The sequence below is a fragment of the Lytechinus pictus genome, unplaced genomic scaffold, assembly GCF_037042905.1.
Source record: "Lytechinus pictus isolate F3 Inbred unplaced genomic scaffold, Lp3.0 scaffold_19, whole genome shotgun sequence".
NCBI lineage: Eukaryota > Metazoa > Echinodermata > Echinoidea > Temnopleuroida > Toxopneustidae > Lytechinus > Lytechinus pictus.
Genome location: NW_026974140.1, coordinates 11,046,367 through 11,068,072, shown reverse-complemented (window position 1 = coordinate 11,068,072; position 21,706 = coordinate 11,046,367). Strand labels below are relative to the sequence as shown.

General features: G+C 36.5%; 1 protein-coding gene across 1 annotated transcript; it reads right to left on the bottom strand.

Moving 5' to 3' along the window:
• Positions 1 to 5,980: 5,980 nt before the first annotated feature.
• LOC129260908 (UDP-glucuronosyltransferase 2C1-like) lies at positions 5,981 to 21,446 on the bottom strand. Its single transcript, XM_054898912.2, has 4 exons — positions 21,366 to 21,446; positions 20,478 to 20,712; positions 15,227 to 15,446; positions 5,981 to 6,721 (listed from the first exon to the last, which is right to left on the bottom strand). The coding sequence occupies exons 1-4, from the start codon at positions 21,444 to 21,446 to the stop codon at positions 6,334 to 6,336; spliced, it is 924 nt and encodes a 307-aa protein (XP_054754887.2). The 3' UTR covers positions 5,981 to 6,333.
• Between the last annotated feature and the right edge of the window lie 260 nt (positions 21,447 to 21,706).

Here is a 21,706-nt window from a genome sequence, read left to right as displayed (position 1 = left end):
TGATGCCTGACGAAGCCTAAAAAATACTATTTACGGTTGTCGTACGATTTTCATGTGTTTGGCATTGTCTAGGGCAAAAAGACTTACAGAGACCAGTAGCATGATGAGCCAGGAATGAGGGGGTAGACATGCCTTAAGGAACAACATTTCTTAAAATCTGCGAGGAAGAAAAGCAAGCGGTGCAAAATTTTGACCTGTTAATACTAGAACATAATTTTGTGATAGATTTTGACATAGACCCCTACTTTTCAGGGAATTTTGTCATATTTCACCCTTTTCTTTTTTTTCTTGGTCGTGAAACTTTGAGGGGTTACATGGCCCTCAAGCATAGAATATCCTCTTATCGGGGTTAAATATTAAAAAAAAAATCAGTTCACTCTTTGCGCTCGCACCATATGTTAAGTGAGATAGGTAGGCATAACCTGTTCACCCTTACACACTTGTCAGGTCTGATCAGTGTATCTAAATTTTACTCGCGCTTCGCGCTCGCATCATTATTTTTAGTTACATTCTGGTACTGATGACAAAAGGATCCAGTCATTACGTCAAATAAAAAAGAATCATCAGCTTGCGCTTTGCGCTTGCATTTTTTGTTTATTGAGATATTGTGTTCATAAATTTCAACAGTGCTTAAAATGTCACATTGCAAGGTCAGTATATACAAGTCAGAACACACAACCCGCGCTCGTATTATGGGATACCTAGAAATGTTTCTAAATAAAGACAAATAGTATTTAACCTTCAGTCGTTAGGACACCCCCCCCCCAAAAAAAAAAAAAAAAAAAAACTTTTATTCCTTCGAGCAGCCGATCGGGGTGAATCAGAGACTGACTCAACGGCCGATCAAATTTATCACGTTATTTCCAATGACGTTATATCGACCGGTTTATAGTCAATTTTGTTGGTCTGACTGTAGTATTAATCAGTGTGGAAAGTCATAAAGCAACAGTGGTTGCTAACATTCACAATATAAATGAGACCATACTCGGATAATGAATTCGTCTTCATATATTTTTTATTTCTCTTCATGATCACATAATAACGTATAAACAACAAGTAAATGACATCAGTATATAGGCCAAAGACCGTCATTTTAATGAGCTCATTGAATGCGTCAATACATAATAATGCATGCCGGGAATGCAAGTCTTAAAAATACGTCACTCCTTCGCATCTCATTCAATATACCTTCCCAAACTATTATAATTGCAACATGGTAAAAGGACAACTTGCTATTGATGTTTTTTTCTGTTTTCTTTTCTCAGTATAAGTAAAACACGTCTAACTTTTGGAATGTAAATATTGCCTACTTATTATTGAAGATTTCCTATTTAACTAAGAATGCAGCCCATGGAAGGAATTGATGATGCAACCATTGTCAGAGCTGCAAACATGGACAAGAACATCTTAGTATTTTAAAAGCTGAAAATCAGTATTTCGGCGAGGAAATATGCAGTATTTTCAACGAAACATCATATAGGACAACACAAAACTGTTACTTTCGAAATCAGTATTTTGCATGAAACCATCGGTATTTTTCTCATTTTTCAGTAGTAAATCAGTAGTATTACTTGACAGGTATGCATTGTTAAAAGGGATGATTTAGGCATATCTGCATCAGGGGTCCGTTGCAGAGAGTTTCGCGCAACTAAAAAATGTTAAGCACAAGCCCCGAATGAGCGCTTTTTGATTGGTTTAAAATCAATTTGCGTTTGATTACAAATCTTTCTGCAACGTTCCCCTGAAAAGCAATGGCGATAAATCAAGGCTTCTTGCCTCAAATGTGAATCTCTAGCACCAAAACGTTTTTACCTCAGGCTTTAACACTTGTTCCCTTAAAAAAAAAAAAATTTCACTATCTATTTTTGTTTGATTTTTTGTAAAAAACAACAACAAAAAACAGCGTTGCGCTTGTGTGGTTACATACCGCATTCCCGCATAATTAGTTATAGCCTTGAAAAGGTAAGTTGCTAATCATCCCAATTAGTACTTACGATGTGTTCGGGTGTGATTGCGTGTTACAATACTTATGGCAAGTAAATATACCATGGCTTGTAAGATCACTTGCCAAATGCGTAGTCTTTAAAATGATAAGGCAGTGAGGCAGAAACAGTTCTTCTATTCTGGTAGTTGAGACACGCATAATATGTTAGAGAGATGTATTAATTTCAGCATCGTCATAGAGAGACTCATAAATCAAGTCTACTATCGAATCAGAAGTAAACATGAAGTAAATAAAAAAAACAAGAGTCTTTACCATATCCTTGTGTGTATCAATCACCAGGCAGTACATAATAATTCACTTAATTACACATATTCATAATTCAACAGTGAAAACACTGAACACTTCAAATCGTCTCTCAAAACTTACTTATTTCAGCAGATGTGTAATACTTAGCTTACTTGGATGAGCCTGCGGCTATGAATGTTTTTTAACAGAAATATGGCGCAATATAAATGCTGTGGATCATCATCATCATCAATTCAATTCAAAGTTTATTAAAAACATAAGTCGCAGCCAAATGGTTTGGTCATTTACAATTAATAACGCTTTCATTAATAAAAAATGACAGCTAATGCAGCCTTTGAATATCTAGTCTTGAAGATTTTTATTGCACTTTTACGAAAAGGAAAGAAAATCGCGAAGTAATCACGACCTGCAAAGTTTTTAGGAAAAAATCGAGTAACAAAGAAGAGCAAAATTCAAAAACTGCATGCTGTAATATAAAAAATAGCCAAACATTGCATACCAAACTTTCAAAGCCTCAAAGTTCTGAAGTATATTTTTACAACCCTTCATATCTGAAGAAATAGGGAAACACATATACCTTGCACACACATCTCTCTTCAACGATTATGTTGCTGTTGAATAAATAAATTAAAACGTTAAATATGGTCTGATTTTGTCTCCCTTTTAAAAGTAAAAATAAAAATCTCCTTTGTAAAGATTTGAGTAGGCCTATATCCGTAAAGACACATCTGAGGCCCATTTCATCAAACATGCTGTATAATAAGCAATTACAGTTTAAAGCTACTGAAATCATTCAATATTAAAATTGGCTGATATAGTTAACTTGCAAAAGAAATTTTCCGTCTATTAAAATTAATATAACATGTCTTTATGAAATCGGACCCTGCACTCGTTGTAGAAAGTTATGAAATCATTACGCAACATGACTTTCAATCACAGTGTGCCTTTTCATATCATGCTTCAAAGATTCGCAAAAATCTCTAAAACGGGGTTCGGACATTTCAACAATTTCATTTCTAAGAATTCTTGTTGATATTAAAATGGTATTTGGCATCCCTAGCATTGATAATTATAATTATGAATCAAGTCAAATTTCGGCTAGCAAATGGAGACATCTTAAGTTTGCCACCTAAGGCCTTATTTGTGATACGTACACACAACATGGAATACACATCTTTATTCGCATTTATGTGCTTTCAAACTTCGCCAATGGCACAGGTTTAGACGTGTAGGCCCTATCCTAATATTTTTTTTTGCTTCAAATATATTTCAAACAAAATTTGTTTTAAATGTCATTTAAAATAAACCGCATGTACTTAAAATTACTAGATTATCAGTTGGGTGCACTTATATGACAAATCATATTTAATAGAGACTTTTATCACGTTAAAAATACTTCAAAATATAAATTTGATTTAAAACATATTGTAATGTGACAAAACTAATATTTGCATCTAGCGTACCCTTGTCGTATATAGAGGAGTATATAGAATGTGAAAGCATGGAGATACAAACAGACTGCATTGGAAGTACAACACGATACAAACGAGATGTCACGTAAGAGCAGAAAAGAGTTTGGGAGCCCTAATGTTGTTGTTTACTTTTAAACTAATAATTAATACTACTTTACGTCACGGTGATGTTCACTGAATTATGTTAGAATGAATCTCCTTGGAAGGCATTTATAAAAAAGCGCAATCATGATTTTATAAGAAAAGTGAAAGTAACCAAAAACAAGGAACCGTCGGCCTAGCCATGTCGGAGACGGGTTTAAATCCATGCAGTCATATGAGACCAACCGTCTAGTATGCATAGTTGTCTGTTAACTTTGCGAGAGCAGTGTCATCTTTCTTATATTTCTTTCGTGCGATATTTTCTTTTTAAAGGACAAGTCCACTCCAACAAAAAGTTGATTTGAATAAAAAGAGAAAAATCCAACAAGCATAACACTGAAAATTTCATCAAAATCGGATGTAAAATAAGAAAGTTATGACATTTTAAAGTTTCGCTTAATTTCACAAAACAGCTATATGCACATCCTGGTCTGTATGCAAATGAAGAGATTGATGACGTCATCCACTCACTATTTCTTTTGTATTTTATTATATGAAATATGAAATATTCTAATTTTCTCCTCATTGCCAAGTGAAACAACGAATAATTCCTCCCTGAACATGTGGAATTAGCATTGCTTAATACTATATGGTTCAGTCAAGTTGGTCCTTATTGTCAAATCCGTAAAAAATGAAATATTGTATAATTCAAACAATAAAAAACAAAAGAAATCGACTATGTCATTTGCATGCCACTCAGTTGTGCATATCACTGTTTTGTTAAAAATAATCGAAACTTTAAAATGCCATAACTTTCTTATTTTACATCCGATTTTGATGAAATGTTCAGTGTTGGGCTAGTTAGGTTTTTTCTGTTTATTCAAATCAACATTTTTCTGGGGTGGACTTGACCTTTAAACATGCACAGCCTCGAAAGTTACACTTAAAGGTTGGGTTAAAGACGAATATTGCATAAAAACAAGAATGTTCGGTGGAATATAATAATACACGATTCGTTGGTAAATATTTACAGATTTAATTAAGTTTATATAGCATCTCCCCACGTGACCCAATAATGCTAAAAATCTTGATCGAAACACACAATTCACATAATGTACCTCAACATGCCTTCAACAATAGTTTATATCTATCGATATCAATAGCATGTTTCATAAGTATACCTTTCATTATACGACATACATTCCTTTCAGTCTGTATTAATAGTTTTATGCGGAATGTTCCATACTCGAAATCTAATAATCACATGCTTTTGGAAATAATTGCAGATCATTCGTGCATGAAATAAGGTGCATGATGAAATCATAAGCATAAAAGTACAATATTTCACAAATATTACATCAAATTGCATTAAGTTCTAGGGAAAGACTTCAACCGAGGAATAAAGGCAAGGGATTTCGGCAAGGTCGGCCCATTCGATCCAAGATTTCAGAAACTGAGTCTTAGGGACCACCCTATAACGATAATCCTAATTATAATTATGATGATAATAATAATAATAAATAATAATTATAATGATAGCAATTATAAAAAGAAATAACAGTAATAATAATAATAATCATCATCATCATCATCATAATAATCATAATAATAATAATAACAATGATAATAATAATAATAATTATAATAATGATAACAGTATAAAGAGGACAAATGAAAAAAGTAGGATTTTCGCGATTTCAGTTTACTGGAGTTGTGAAGTTGTTCAAAGTATATCAACATAGTGTGTTTGGGTTGGTGATCGAACGAACCATCGCTAGCTCAATATTCAGAACACTAAATATCGATTGATCGTAATTTTACCACAGTCTGTCCCTATCTACCGAATCGTGTTAATAAACCAGCTATATATCACCCAAGCAATGTTGAAGTTGAGCATAATATAGCAAAGGAACTGCAGGAAGCCTCTCACTTGAAACTATGGGTTCAATATTAAACATAATCCTTGGTACCGTTTTCGCAAATTGATCAACCTACCATCGCCAATTAGACACATATATACATTATATTCATTGGGTATTGATATTGGAAATTACGTATACCGGCTACCTCAATTCGCCTACATGCAAATGTCATAGACAGGCCGGGATTATAATCGATCGGGGAGTTTCTCCTTTTTTTTTTCATTTGCAAAAGGCAGTATTGCCAGGTAGGAGAGTTTCATAGAGCTTTTCGTAAGTTACAGACTAGTTTACGCACGACTATTCAACAGTCACATTTAGGGGTATAATATTCCCCCGCAAGAAACGGCCAGTAAAATCAAGCGTAATTTACAGCTTTTATGAAGCGGCCCCTGGTATTCTTTTCATACAAATAATATTAAGACAAGTCAAGCATGATAATATGAAAATCAATGGCATCTTTGGAAAACACAAACAATCGTCTCATCTGATGGACTGGCCTTAGCTGAGACATAATTTAACTTGGGCGAAATTCTTAAAACATAAAACTGTTTCTTGTCTAAAAATGGGCTCTAAAAAATTACCAGAGTTTAACAACTCAGAACAGAATTCACACTTTTCCGTTCTCCCGAGGAGGATGCCTTCTCCAGAATCGCCTACCAAGATTGCCACTCATGTTGAGTTGTAATCGGAGGGACGCCGGACAAACCCTCCGAAGCGGATAACCTATGATGATGCAAAACCGGCTCCACACAATTCGAAAATACTGCCTGATGTAAATGAATTTGAGGACTCGGTAGCACAGATAGATGACGAAGAGGAGAAAGGCGTAGACATCGATCGAATAGACCTGCCACATATAGAGATCCGTTCGAGACGTTCGAAGGTAATCTCCACCATACTTTAAGACATGCTCGATCCAATAGACAGCTCTCTCCATTGGGCGCTGAGGATTGGCTTTAAAGATGGAAGACCATCGAAGGACGTTCTCTTTGTAGCTGTAAAAAAACGAGAAAAGTAACTCTATTACAATTATATTCATCAATTCTTTTTATCAATGTTGACTCGAGATCTGTTATAGTGCCATCAATATATCTGTTACATCATGTCTTGAACTGTACTCATAGTGAGCTGACATGATTTATTTTTTTAAGTATGTTTGTGCCATGTAATGTGCACTGATTTACACATCATGACTGCAAGCCCAAATAGAATCGCGTCTGAATGGGCATTTAACATAACCTTATTAAACATCTTTCAAGTAATAAGTCCACCCCAGAAAAATGTTGATTTGAATCAATAGTGAAATCTAACAAGCATAACGCTGAAAATTTCATGAAAATCAGATGTAAAATAAGAATGTTATGACATTTTATATTTTTCTCAAAACAGTTATGCGCAACAATGACATGCACATGAAAGAGTCGATGACTTCCCTCACTATTTAGGTGGTCTGTCAATGACAGATCACCTCTTAATTTCGTCAGAATTTTCTTTATTTATTTATTTTTAGCACCTGTTTGTCGCCAACTTTTCTCCGAATTGGCAGATTTTTTTGTCATATATAGAGTCTATCATAGAGACGGCATACTAAGCTTTTCAAGGTCATCTGATTACGATGACGTCATCTACGCGCCATTTTGTAAAATTCTCAATTTGATCATATCAACATAACGGTAATCAACCATATTCATATCAAATAAACTAAGGTTAAAGGTCATTTGTCAATGTCATCAAAAGTCATGTAAAGGTCATGACGCGCGCGTCAAAGCAAAAAAAATTCTCCAAATGGCCTATAAAAATTTTTGGGTACGTTTCAGGTCATTTTAAGCATTTCAAAAATTTGCGCGAGCGCACTGTATGCGCGCGCGTTTCCGCGCGTAACTCCTTAACGCAACGCAGAAACACCGTTATTTTTATACCATTGCATGCATTGATGTTAAAATTCTGAGCAATTTGATACCTTGATTAACCTTCTACAACCATTAATAACGAAATTAACACCCGTTAAAGTTTGCAGCACGTGTGCGCGCGAGCTCTCACTCACTACAGGCCATATATGGGCAAAAACATGTCTATTGAAAATTCACTGTAGCTCTTTAAATAGTCCGTTGACCCCAATTTTTTTTTCATATATCGATAGAGTATGAGTTGTAGATTTGATTTCATGTCACCATTGTCCCTCAATTTGGTCATGACGTCATCAAATTTGCGCCTAAACTGAAAATTTCATTTTTTCAAAAATGACGTCATCAAATTTATGTAAATTTGATCATAACTCCGGAAATATTGATTGTTTTTCGCCCAGATTTCGATATGTTGTAGTTTAGAATGTATTCTTTCTCTTAGTAGCCATGAATTTTCATTTTAAAACAGCGTAAAACAGCGATGAAAAGAGGCATGTCATGTTTCCTCATTTTGCGTGTAATCTCTATGGGACATGACTTTTTCTGAAAACTAGATTCTACATTCCTCTTTTTCGTGAGCTATATCTCCATTTTTTCTTATCAGTTATCCCTGAGCTTTTGGTAAGTTGTAGCTGAGATTCTAAGCTTTCGGAAGTGTGCCCTCCATTTTTTGATCAGATGCCGGGATCATGCCCGTTTTTCGCTTGCAAAATTGGATTTGCAATTCTCAAATTTCCTTACGTGTAATCTCTATGGAAACGTACAATTACTATGGGGAATATCGTGGCTCAATGGATAACGCACTTGACTAGCGTCCTCGGGGGCGCAGGTTCGATTCCTGGGGCGGTATTCTGAAAACCGTGTTAGCACAAAAACGGTGTTAGCTAACACGATTGGTATTCTGAAAATCGTGTTAGCATGAAAAACACGTGGCCCAAGTGGTAACACCGCGCAGGTCATGAAATACGCAGAGCGCAACGCGCAACCCCCATACGCGGTGTTAGGGAGGAAGATAACACGAAATTTGGTATTCTGAAAATGGTGTTAGCTAACATTTTGTTCAAAGATAACGCGAACATTTAACACTGCGTTAAGGAGAGGTTAAGTTGGGAATGACGATGGCTGCACTTTTTTTAGCAGACGCAAACATCAAAAAGAACATAAACGGGCATATAACTATCGTCTGGCAGAATTTATTGTAATTTTCTTTCATTTTTCCAGCTTTATTTTCCATCTACCTGTCTCTCTACTAACAATGAATAAACAACAATTTCTTTGGAATTTTCTGTGAAAATACACTTCAAACGCATCTTTAATTTGTATTAATTAAAAATCACTATCATAAATGCCCATGAGTTATTTATTTAGTTACTTTTTGCCATAATAAAAAAAAGACAGAAGGAGAGGAATAAAATTTAAAACGTCTTAAAAAAAGTCACAAACAGAAATTAAAAGGAATAGAATTGGCGATTGGGGAACTCTTCTATAATATTCACAATTTTCCCCCCCTTTTTCAATGGTTATATAGTTCCAATGATTACACTTCTTTTGACTCTCAATGCTTCTAGGTTATCCTTAATTCATCTATCCCGCCAGTCAATCTATATGCTTTGGATAGGGGAGGGGGCAAAAGGTTTTTTTTTTTTTTTGGGGGGGGGGGGCTGATCGCTATACGCATCAAATGTTAATTAAAAAATACAATTTTGTATGTTTGATATTTCTATGTCAGGTTTAATTTTTCTTGAAGTGCTTTTCATGCTTTTCAAAATTTACATTGCATATTTATATTTTCAAGTACTTAAAATTATTGGGGGCATGTATGAATTATGCTTGCCCACATATTTTAGGGGCGATCGTCCCCTGCCTGTTCCACAATCGATCGAGGCCTCTGTCTCCTGTCATAATTTTGTATCCATGCTGTCTGAAATAATCCATTCTTTCACATTGTCACAATCACCCCTCCCGACGTCTCTTTCTTGTTCTATTTTTTATTTAGCTGTATGCGCTTTCAAAAATGATGTCACAATGCAAGCTTCGTGTCACCGAGCGCGCACTCCCCTTTTTCCTGAAAATTTTGCGCGATTTGTTTCTGTAACAGCGCATTTGATTGGATTAAATAGATGCAGAGTGGGAGGAGCCGAAGATAACACGAAATGAGATAACACGCAGATAACACGGTTTTCAGAATACCGATTTGGGGGTATGTTAGGGGCGTGTTAAATCAGAAAGATAACACGATATTTAACACCAAAGTTAACACGATTTTCAGAATACCGCCCCTGGGGTGAACAAGATGATTTTTTTCTTTTTTTTTTCTTTTTACCACCTCGTACATGATCCTTTATGACAATTAAAAGGTATAAAAGTTAAAATTTAGCAAGATAAAATAGATTATACTTTTTTCATACTTCAATTGTCAGTCGGACCTTTTCACATGCAGTGCTTTATCATCTCCCCTCATCTCCCGTCTTTCACAACTATTCCATCCATAATGAACATTCCGTTGTCATCATGATGATCATATTGATCTACATGAACATGGAGATAGTGATCATGATGCCGACAATAAGAACAGACCACCTAATTCGTCCGCATGACGAATTAAATTCTAGTTTGATTTGTTTTCATACAATATTTTTTTAGTTTTACATATTGACATTCGATCAGGACCTACTTGACTAAGCCATAAAAAGTAAAAACAATGGTAACACCCAATGTTCATGGAGGAATAGAACTTTCACGGGACAATGAGGAGAACATTATTTCATAAAATGCAATACAAAAGAAATAGTGAGTGGATGACGTCATCAGTCCCCTCATTAATTTGCATACAAAGTTTTTCTGTAAAATTAAACCCGTTGGCCACTTCCTTTGACGAGTGGATACCATGCGTGACCAAAAACTGAGGATCTCTTTTTCAAGATAGGGCACGTTACGTACGTAACGTAATTAAGGGTGTGAAAAACACTAAGATAATGAAAAAAGGGTATATATTTCGCTAGGAAACTACCTGTTTACGGTCCAATTTGCGAGGGTATAAAAAAAACTAAAATGTTTTATAGAGGATGTACTTTTTGCCCCAACACTACGTGTTTAGGGTCCGATATATGGGTGGTACTAAACCCGATGAAAGTAAAGGTAAAGCCGATGTCCGTGATCACGTCCGTGACATAACAATATTTATATGATATCGTTGTACTTGTTTAGGGGGTCAATTCATGGAATATACTGTCAAGGGTACCGTTTTGTTCCCAATACTTGTTAAGGTTAGGGTTTCACACGCCAATACTTGTTAATATGAGTGCATTTTCAGAACATGGAAAATACTTGTTTAGGGTACTTTTCGAAACCCCATGGTCACGCATGGTATCCACTGGTCAATGGAAGTGCCCCCCCCCCCCCCGGAATTAAACGAAAATTAAAAATGTCATAACTTTCTTATTTTACATCCTATTTTGATGAAATTTTCAGTGTTGTATACTTGTTTAAATTTCTGTTTATATTCATATGCACTTTATTTAGGCCGGCTGGACTAGTCCTTTAAAGATAAAATTACTCATTGTAAAAACTCAAAACGGAGCATAAAAACATGTTATCAGACAGTGCTGCCAATTAATTCAAAACAAATACAGTAAAACAATGAATGGATAAAAAAATATTAGAACTGTTCTTGATCACGCTGTTAAAACGTTCGATTAAAATCTTAAGCACGTTGTTTGAGCCCGACAATATTATTGTTAAAACTTTTTAAAAATCTTATTCAAAAGTAAAAAAAAAATGTTTAAATGCTTACAAGAGATGTTAAGAGTCACAGTCAACGTGCTTAAAATGTCGAACAGCGTTTTAAAAGTGCACTACAAAAATTGATTGAAGCCTAAAATCAGATTCCAAAGGCTCGCCACCGAATGAATGGATTCGGAAAGTTTGGGATTATAAAGTTGATTATTAATGGATACCAGGACCATGATTATTTTCAGCACCCTCCTTCGGGACCCTCTCTCTATGAGAAAGTTTGTTGAACTTTGCGCCGACGCATTATATGTAAAATTTGGCAATTACCCAAATCATGCTGAATGACTAACTTTCCCTTCAATTACCGAGTAGAGTGAAATACCATTATTTTGGGGGACTGGAATATAACAGATTAAAATCATTTGAGAGCAGTCAGGTATGTACTAAGTAAACAACTAGTACAAAAGAATGAACCATACTCCCTGTCCAGCAACATAATAGGAAGCTACTTGCAGAGGGATTATATAGAGGTGATATCTCCTTTGCTTGATACACCCGGTTATTCTGTCAACTGATATTCAGTGGTGCTAAAAAGGAACCACACCAGAAGATTCACCCCTTCATGCTGAGAGTTGAATGTAAGCAACACTACAATATTCGGCGAGCCCGGAGAAACAAACTTTGATATTTTATCACCTGACTTCACAATTAAATATCTAACCATGGCAGAACTAGACTTGAAATATGTAAATATTCTGGTGGGGTTCACTAGCTTTTTAGCACCACTGTATATATACTGAGCCACCGTATGCAGTTTCCCAAGAATTCCTTCCAACTTGCACGAAATACTAATTCCCTCGATTAGTTATTTCATCGACTTATATAACTCGACATACAAATTTGTTCACTCGATTTACTTACGTTCTCACGACTTAATCAGTCAACTCGTTCCCGAGGCTTACTAACAGTGAGTTGGGCCTTTGTGGGGGGGGGGTGAGCCCTTATGATTTCAGTTTCTCAAGTTGTGTGGGATGGGTGGAGAAGACAAAAATACTCAAATATGGAGGAAGAGAGAAACAGATTTTTAAAAGAAAAATTGAAAAAGCGTCGTTTAATCTTTTCATATTATTTTATTCATTTTTTCCTTCCCTTTTCATTTATGTTATCTCTATGTAGGCTTTATTTGCTGCGATTTTTTTCTCCCTTTTTTAAACATCCGATTCTATTACGTTCAATATTTTGCATGTTAATTTGTCTATATTCTTTTAGTAATTAAATCGTTTAAGCGATTTAAAAGAAATGAATCAAAATCTATTCATACAGTGAAAGGGAGGATGATTATACGCAATATCTCGCCCCCTCAAAATGTTTGGCTCATTAGTCCACTGCTCACTGAACAGTATGAGCATGGACAGGCCTGCAACCTTGGAAAAAGAGAAATAGTTCCCCGGCTTACCAAACCGATTCTGTCACTGCATTACCTTTCTATTATAAATTTCTGAAAAAACCTCCAGAAAACGACAACGACTCCAACGACATCTCGTGCACCCTGGTAACAGCGTACATCTACGTACATGGTCGGCGATTTTTTTTTTCTTTTCTTATTGGTTTGAACGATTCTCCGTGAGCATGGTGAAATTGTAAATATGTTCGTAAATGAGAACGGTTGAAGAGGTATATCTCCCTAAGATTTACAACACTCTCCGCCATGGAATTCCACATCTTCGGAGTATAAGTGATATGATATGAACTACATTTCTTTCAGACCCCTTTCGTTCGAGGCAGTGGCGTAATGAGCAAAAAAATTGAGAGGGCTGGGTATAGCGAATCGCGTAATATGGAAAAAAAAGTTGCGAGCGAGCAAAAATTTCGACATTATTGTTATAAGATCAAATTTTGTGATAGATTTTGACATAATATTCAGAAAATAATATCATATTTCACCCTTCTTTCTTTCCTTTTCGTTTCTTCTCGACCGTGAGAGATTTGGGAGGGGGGCAAGAGCCCCCAAGCCCCCCCCCCCCCATCAGTACGCCACTGGTTCGGGGTACGAGTGTGACCCTTGTATCAGAAAGCAGAAATGGCAGTAAATCACATCATCCGATGACAGTGAATCACAAGACGAAGAGTCTTGATCAGTTATACCCTCCCCCTCCCAAGGAGAATAGATTGCTTTCGAACGAGAGATGCTTTTACGACGGGTATCTCATATACCGTCGGGTCCTCTGCGAATACATCGTTTTGAATTTTAGGATGAGGACGTTCTCGCGTTGAAGACAGTATTGAAAATGGGCTATCATGATTGTGTCCAAAACTGTGTGGCCATGTTGTCGATTTAAATGTAGCAAAACACTGATCATCCTCAAGAAAATTGATTTTAAAAATGGATAACCGACGATATCTCAGAGTTAACGCATCGATGGCACGGTTGTCAATCTTATCCGTCGATGCAAAACAAAACAAGAAACGACAACAATCATAACAATGATATGTTTTCATTTCGATACAATTGTGTATTAATCAGAAATCATCTATAACATTCATGACATCAGTTGCTCATCACGCGTCAACGGCCAATCAATAAAACTTTGTTTTACTAGACAATAAGAAAATCAAAACATTTCATTCAATAAAGTACAATGAAAAAGTGAGTGGGGTGACGTCATCAGTCCCCTCATTTGCATACAGACCAAGGATGTACAGATAACTGTTTTGTGAAATTAAGCGAAACTTTAAAGTGTAATATCAGTCTTTAAGTACTCGGATCGGAACGAGGATAGACATTTAGAAGTAGTTTGTCGAAACTTTTTTTAAATTTTGAATAGCTTTATTATAAGACTGTTAAGAAATGTATATATTTATGTTTTTTAGCTTACCATAACTTCTCCATGTACCTGTATGATCAGGTTTTTTTTTGTCTTAATATTGCCCATTGATGAACTTTATACATTTTTATTGTGAACATGAATAGTTTCAGTCTTGTGGCTGTAAATCATGTATTGAATTTTAGTGCTGAATAAACCATTCATTGAATTGAAGTGAATTGAACAGTGCAACAATATATTTGAAAGCCCCATCTATCACTCAATCAATTAAACACTGTCCATTTCCCCCTTATCACATCATTTCTCGTCTGCTCTGCCCGTTCATAACACGTTCTCGTTATCTTCTCTTGAAATGCTTTCCATGCAGATTCCTCTTTCAATTCCACTCCGCCCATAAAGACTCCTTAAGAGTAGTTTAACATTAATGTGTGAGCCGACTCTAGAGTTATTTTCTGATTTTACTTGACAATCAATTACCTTGAATCTTGATACAAACGCCATGGCTTGGATTCGAACCGGTGGACCTTAGTTCATTGAAAACATCAACTGCCATTCTAATTAACTTCACACTTTCATGGGGAACGTTTCATTAACATTTTTCCCCTACAAGACGGTGGTCGAATCTGTGGAACGTTTCATGAAAGGATTTGTCTAAAGACTGAGATGTGACAGTGCCTCCATCCCTTAGACAGGACTTGTGATCCGTTTTATTCGACAGTTACCATAGTAACAGTGCTTCTCAGTCAAGTAGTGACCATTTGGCTTGATCCCATCTCATTGCCATTTTGTGACTTTGGATTCAGGAACCAATAAATTGAGGGGCTACAGCCTCTCTGTTATTGGCCCAATCTCTTAATTATTGACATATGCTTCGTAAAAGTCACTGAATCTAGCCTGTGTCAAAATTTTGTTCATTTTGAATGATTGGACTATGTGTATTGCGCTTGTTAAGTTTGATTAGTTTCTTCTGGAACCCAGTTTACATCCATAGATGCATGGGCACGATATTTACTGCTTTGTTTATTAATGCATCTCTTACCTTGAATTGTGGATGACGTCATTAATGGCTTTCGCAAGTTCTTCGCTGGTGAATGAAAAGAAATTGACCTCAATGCCCATTCCGCGGTCGACGACACGGGTTGCGACGTCGGGATGGTCGAAGATGAGAGGCATGACTACCATAGGCACACCATGGTAAAGGGCTTCGTACATTCCATTATTACCACCGTGAAAGACCATCGCCTTCATATTGGGGTGCCCTAATACACAGAGACAAATATTAAAGAAAAAATCAAAATAGATCGAGAAATTTGGTTAATATACATGTAGATCAGTATCAATAAATTGAGCCACATTATTAGAGCATGAATATGTCAAAGCGATGATATTCGAATATTCCAAATTTGTATCAAATTTATATTCCAACCCCCAAAACAACCCAAAAATTATGTGGGTGAAAAAACTTTATCTGAAATATCTATTCGTTGTTTTTATTTGGCAATATGTCATGAGTGACTGTTTTTGCCACACATTGATGTCAATTTAAAAACTCTTTTTTCTGAAGTATTTTTTTATTTATTTTAATTCATAAGGGTTGTTGATCGATTAAATTAATGATAAAAAGAACATTCTGACTAACAATAGGGGATAACATTTCAACAATCCTGATGTTCTTAAGTACTTAAAATTATCAGTATAACAGTGCTTAGAAACAATGCGTATTAAGCGCTAAAAAAATATTTGTTATTATTATTATCATCATCATCATCATTATTATAATCACTTATCTGTATTAATCTTTAGATTTGTGATACACACAGCGTAATTTTCTAGATATGGTACACATTCCAAATAATCTCAGTATGACATATTTTCTGGGGTTATGTTTGACCCATAAAGGTAAATACAGAGAGAGAAAAAAGGGATTTATGTAATCAAGAAATGGTAAGAAAAACTGCTTTGGATTGACTGAAAGAGGGACAGGCAAAGAAGGAAGAACCCCCTCCCACACCCGCACCAGAGTTGCGGGGTTACGACTGTCGCGTCGGTGGATTCAGATCCATCAACATCTTGAGGTTTGATCTTTCCAGGGGAACTATCGCATTCAATTTCTACCTCCAGGTCAGTGGCGTAACTACGGGGGGCATGGGAGGCACGTGCCCCTCCCCCTATCGGCTGGCCAAAAAAAAACGGGGAAAATGAGAAAAAGAAGGAGAAATGGAGAGAAACGTAGTGGGAAAGAAGAAATTATTGTTCTAATCATGTTATATTATATAATAATTATGTTATTTTATATTACATAAGAAACGTTTTTCATAACTTTTATGAAACATAATTTTGCTCAGGGCCTATGTCTTCATTGTTCCTGGTGCTCGCATCGTATGTTAAAAGAGATATATAAGTCAATATACACCAAATAATTTTCTTGCACTTCGAGTTATTATTGTTTTATGTAGTGACATATGCTTCTTTTTTATGACTACTTAAATTGATTATCCCATTTTAGGGTCTTAATATAAAACATTTCATGTCTGTGCTTACGTGCGCATTGGTGGATTGGTGAGATATGTCTGCTCTTCATGAATTTCTAAATTCAGTCCTTAAAATGTCTTTCTGATCTGAATATCAACAATTTTTAGCTCGCACTTCGCGCTCGCATCATTTGGTTAGTGAAATACGTACGGTCTTAGTGAATTCCTACAAACAAGCCTTGGAATGCCCCTCTTCAGGTCTGAATTTCCTCATTTTCAGTTCGCGCTCGCAATATCTGAATATGAATTGTTTAATGCATTTTTATGTATGTTGTTAGATATTTCCTATGTCAACAGGACTATATTGAAAACACTGTATATATTATCTGAGCATGTTTTTCCTGTATAAAGGTTTTTCAATAAATGAATTTGATTAGTGAGATGCGTTTGTTAAACATGATGACAATGACTACAAGTGCTTCATGCGTTCGGATGTAATTCTAACAAAATATATACAAAAATTTTAGCTGGCGCTTCGCGCTCGCATTGTTTGTTTTGCGAGACAGGTACGTATCCTGATTACAAAAATTTGATTATAATGTCCCTTTTTAGGTCTGAATATCAAAAAATTTCAGCTCGCGCTACGCGCTCGCATTTTTTGATCAGTCAGATACATATCCGTTTAATGCGCTGTCCTTAAAATGTCTCTATTAGGTCAGTATACCTGGGAACTGAGCGCGCGAAGTGACTCAGAATTTTGCTGGCCCCCATGCCGTGACCCACGGTACGCCACTGCTCCAGGGAAAATGTAAGGGCCCTTGTAGGAGGGGGCCCTTCCTCCTCTTTGTGGCCCTCAGACAGTCTTCGACCGCTAGTCTCATTTCAGTCACTACTTGACGATTAATATAGCTAAGTCACGGGGCCTTTTGTCCAAAAGGCTACGAGAAATCAGGTCAGGAAATCACCTCTTGGCAATCTATTGTGAACCAAAGAATGTTCCATGCACAAATCAACATAGGATATCAGTGTGAAACAATGCATGAGAAGGCAAAACAATGGGAAATTCATTCGCGCATGCAGTGGCGTAATGAGCCACAATTTTTGAGGGGGTTAGATATGGCAGATGGAGAAAAGTTCGAAAACGATGCGAGATAAAAAGCGAGTGAGCAAATATTTTTAAATTTTTACTACAGAAATCAAAGTAGGTGAATTTTGTCATAATATTCACAAGGTATTATATTACATGGCCCTGGGAAGCCTGTCAAATTTCTCGGGACCAAAATGAATAACGTACATTTTGTAGTGAAACCCTTTTTTCTTCTTTTTTTCGCTTGTCAAATTAACATCAGCACCCCCTGTAAAAAAATCGTTCCCAGGGCCCTGTTAAAATATTTTACTCTTTCCCTTTCCTATTATTTTCTTTTTCTTCCTTGTTTTGCTTGTTTTCGAATTGAACGCAAGTTTCTTGCACGCCCTATATTATAGTCGATCCAGACGGTTAGTTGGGAATTTTCGCATCGCGATTCAGAACGAATCCTACAACATAGCAAATGCATTTAAAATGCAAGTTAAATCACAATGGAAGCTGGGAGGTCTTTGTCGAAAAGTGGTGAATCTGAACAACAGTTTCGGAGCTGACGAAAAAGCGCAAATATGTCGTTTGTCGAACAGAGTCCAGGGGGCCGTTTCATAAAGCTGTTCGCAAGTTAAAAGTAACTTTAAGAACGACTGGTGATCTTTTTTTATGCGCTTAACCATTGCCAATGCATATACCATATACCAAATGAAAGGATCACCAGTCGTTCTTAAAGTCGCTCTTAACTTACGAACAGCTTTATGAAACACCCACCAGGACGAAACTGCTGTTTCGATTCACCAACCCCGACAAAGACTTCATTGTTATGAAGGGCATTAACAATACATTATCTATGTTCCCAAAAGTGTTCTCATGAGTACGCGGTAGTGTGTGTCAAAACAGCATAATCTGAAGACCGTTTCCATATGTTATATTGTGATTGTCTGCAGTGCCATGCTTCATCATGTTCATGGAAGTTGCCACAAAGGCAAACTTATTATTTATTATGAAACGGGACAACGCGTGATGCATTTACTGGACCCAACTCACCACAAAGGTTTGTGAAACCATCAGTGGCGTAACTACGGGGGGCATGGGGGGGGCACGTGCCCCCCCCCCCAATCGGCTGGCAAAAAAAGGGGAAAGGAGGAAAAGAGGGAGAAAGGGGAAAAAACGTAGTGGGAAAGAAGAAATTATTGTTCATTATAATGTTATATTATATTATAATTTTTTATTAAATAAAAAAATCATAACTTTATGAAACATAATTTGCTCAGGGCCTATGTCTTCATTTTTCCTGGTGCCCGCTTTGTCTGTTTAACGAGATATATAATTTTCCTGTTGTACTAAAACCTCCCGATTTCAAGTCAATATACACCAAATATATATATCCTCGCACTTCGAATTATTATGTAGTGATATATGCTTCTTTTTCATGACTACTTAAAGTGATTGCCCCATTTTAAGGACTTAATATAAAACATTTCCTGTCCGTGCTTACATTCGCATTAGTGGATTGGTGAGATATGTCTGCTCTTCATGAATTCCTAAAATCAGTCTTTAAAATGCCCCCTTTTCTAATCTGAATATCACAAATTTCAGCTTGCGCTTCGCGCTCGCATCATTTGGTTAGTGAAATACGCATGGTCTTCGAGAATCCCTACAAACAAGCCTTATAATGCCCCTCTTCAGGTCTGAAGTTCCTAGATTTTCAGCTCGCGCTTCGCGCTCGCAATATTTGATTTGTGAGATGCGTGATAATCATGATTACAATGACTACAAAAAGTGCTTCATGTATTTAGATGTACATAATTCTAACAAAATCAGCAAGCGCTTGGCACTCGCATTAGATGACAATGGTGACATGTATACTCTTAATGGATTCCTAAAATATAGTCCTTAAAATGCCCCTGTTTGGGGTCAATATATACAAAAATGTCAGCCCGCGCTTCGCGCTCGCGTTGTTTGTTTAGCAAGATAGGTACGTATCATGATTGCATAAAATTGCTTATAATGTCCCTTTTAAGGTCTGAATATAAAAAAAAAATAATATCTCTATTGGGTCAGTATACCTGGCAACTGAGCGAGCTTCGCGCGCTCACTAAGTGACTCAAAATTTTTGCTGGTGCCCCCCAATGCCGTGACCCACGGTATGCCACTGGAAACCATGAACCCTACCACCCATGGTAATAACTACCAAGGTAAATACACTGTTAGTATTATGGTTAGCTACATGACACGTACCTACGTCATAAAGAGTTATTATTCATGGCAAATTGGCACCATGCCACGTATCATCATGTTACAAGCTATCATCGTCCTGACAGGAAATCGGAAGTTTGAAAAACATATCCTTTATGTTTTAATGAAATATTAGGGTATTTGTTTGGGGGGGGGGTATCAGAATGCTTATCAAGGTCTATTACGTTTCCAAGTAAAGTCATTATTTCGCCTTCATTATTGGCCCTATCGATTTCCCTCTATTTTTTTTTAATCATTAGGGCATACTTTTCTTTCATGTTGAATAATTTCATTCATTTCGAAATAATTCGTTTTAATTTTCTATTATCATCCACTTTTTTCTTATAATTTTTTTATCTTCCATTTTGATTAATTACTTAGATCCTGCTGATATTACACCCTAGCAATGGTATGCAGAGATCATAAATAAGCCCCATCTCTCTCCTCCGTCTTCTTCGATATTGTAGCCTTGGTTGAAAAGACACTATACTCTTCTGCCTTACCTAACAAATCATTCTGTGGTACCCATGACATGATTTTGGTATTCTCTCCTACTTGAAGTTCTGGGGGTGGTTTTCCCTTCATTTGCCAGATGACAAGCTGAGGAATAGCACTGAATGCCCGAGACAGCTTTTCCATCTCATACAGAGGTAACGTCGAAGCTGAACCAGCATATGTACCGAGTGTGAACAGTACTGCTCCATGATGGCCAGTTGAATCCATAAGCGCTGCCCATGTCTGCACAAAAGAAAAAAACATATAGGAGTTGATAGATGGCATAACCGTTATGCCGACAATTTTATTAAAAATTCAAACATGGCATTCTATTCTAAAGTTGATGATACAGCCAAGTTGGATACAGCGGTGAAATCGTACAAATAGAATAGTCTGAAGGTGAAGAGGGGGGGGGGGTGCAAAGACTCGAGGAGCTCGGAATCAAGATGGCCTCACATTTAAGTACATTAAACGACTAGAAGTTACTATTTTTGCTCCCGAAATACTACGAAGAACACAACAAAACATAAAAGAATAAAAATCAATAGTGATTTCCATGAATTATGAATATAACGAGTTGTTAACAAAATATGAAAACCCTATAGATATTATTAAAGTTGTGAAAAATGACGGATATTAGCCCAATTGACACGATTTCTGTTCGGAAGAGTAAGAGGAAAAGAAATCTAGATCAGGGTCCCGTTTCATAAAGCTTGTTATAAAATCAAATTTGCAATAGCAGTTAAAAGCTACTGAAATCCTTCTATCTGATTGGCTGATGGCAAATTTGATATAGAAATGTTGCATTTGTTACAATAACAAGTCTTTATGAAACGAGTTCCTGATGAATTTATTTAGAGAGTGCTGAATCTGAAAGGTCATAGAATATATTTTACTGAACATGCTGAATATCTCCAGTTATTTCCAAGAATTCCACCCTTCTGGTGCATGTGTGTCTTTGATGGAATTTTCCCCATTACGCAGTGGCGGACCGTGACCCGGAGGAGAGAATTGATTGGAGGGGCACTGTATTGTTTGTGAACAATACTGTGCCCCCCCCCCAATGCTTTGTCTCCTCCGGGTCACGGTCCGCCACTGCCATTACGCATTCCATTTATAGAGTTTGTCTATGGTGAAAGACCATAAAATGCCGCTTTCTCATAAATGGAGCCATTGAAATTATCGGTAAGAAAAAATTAGGCTAGCGTAGCTATATTTTCCGGTGATATCGTACAGA

Excerpts from the sequence above, each read along its gene's own strand:
- LOC129260908 (XM_054898912.2), bottom strand. The coding sequence starts at position 21,446 with ATGGGGAAAATTCCATCAAAGACACACATGCACCAGAAGGGTGGAATT. Across the intron at positions 20,713-21,365 it reads GGAGATATTCAGCATGTTCA|ACATGGGCAGCGCTTATGGA; the intron begins GTAAAATATATT and ends TCTTTTGTGCAG. Across the intron at positions 15,447-20,477 it reads ACCACAGAATGATTTGTTAG|GGCACCCCAATATGAAGGCG; the intron begins GTAAGGCAGAAG and ends TCTGTGTATTAG.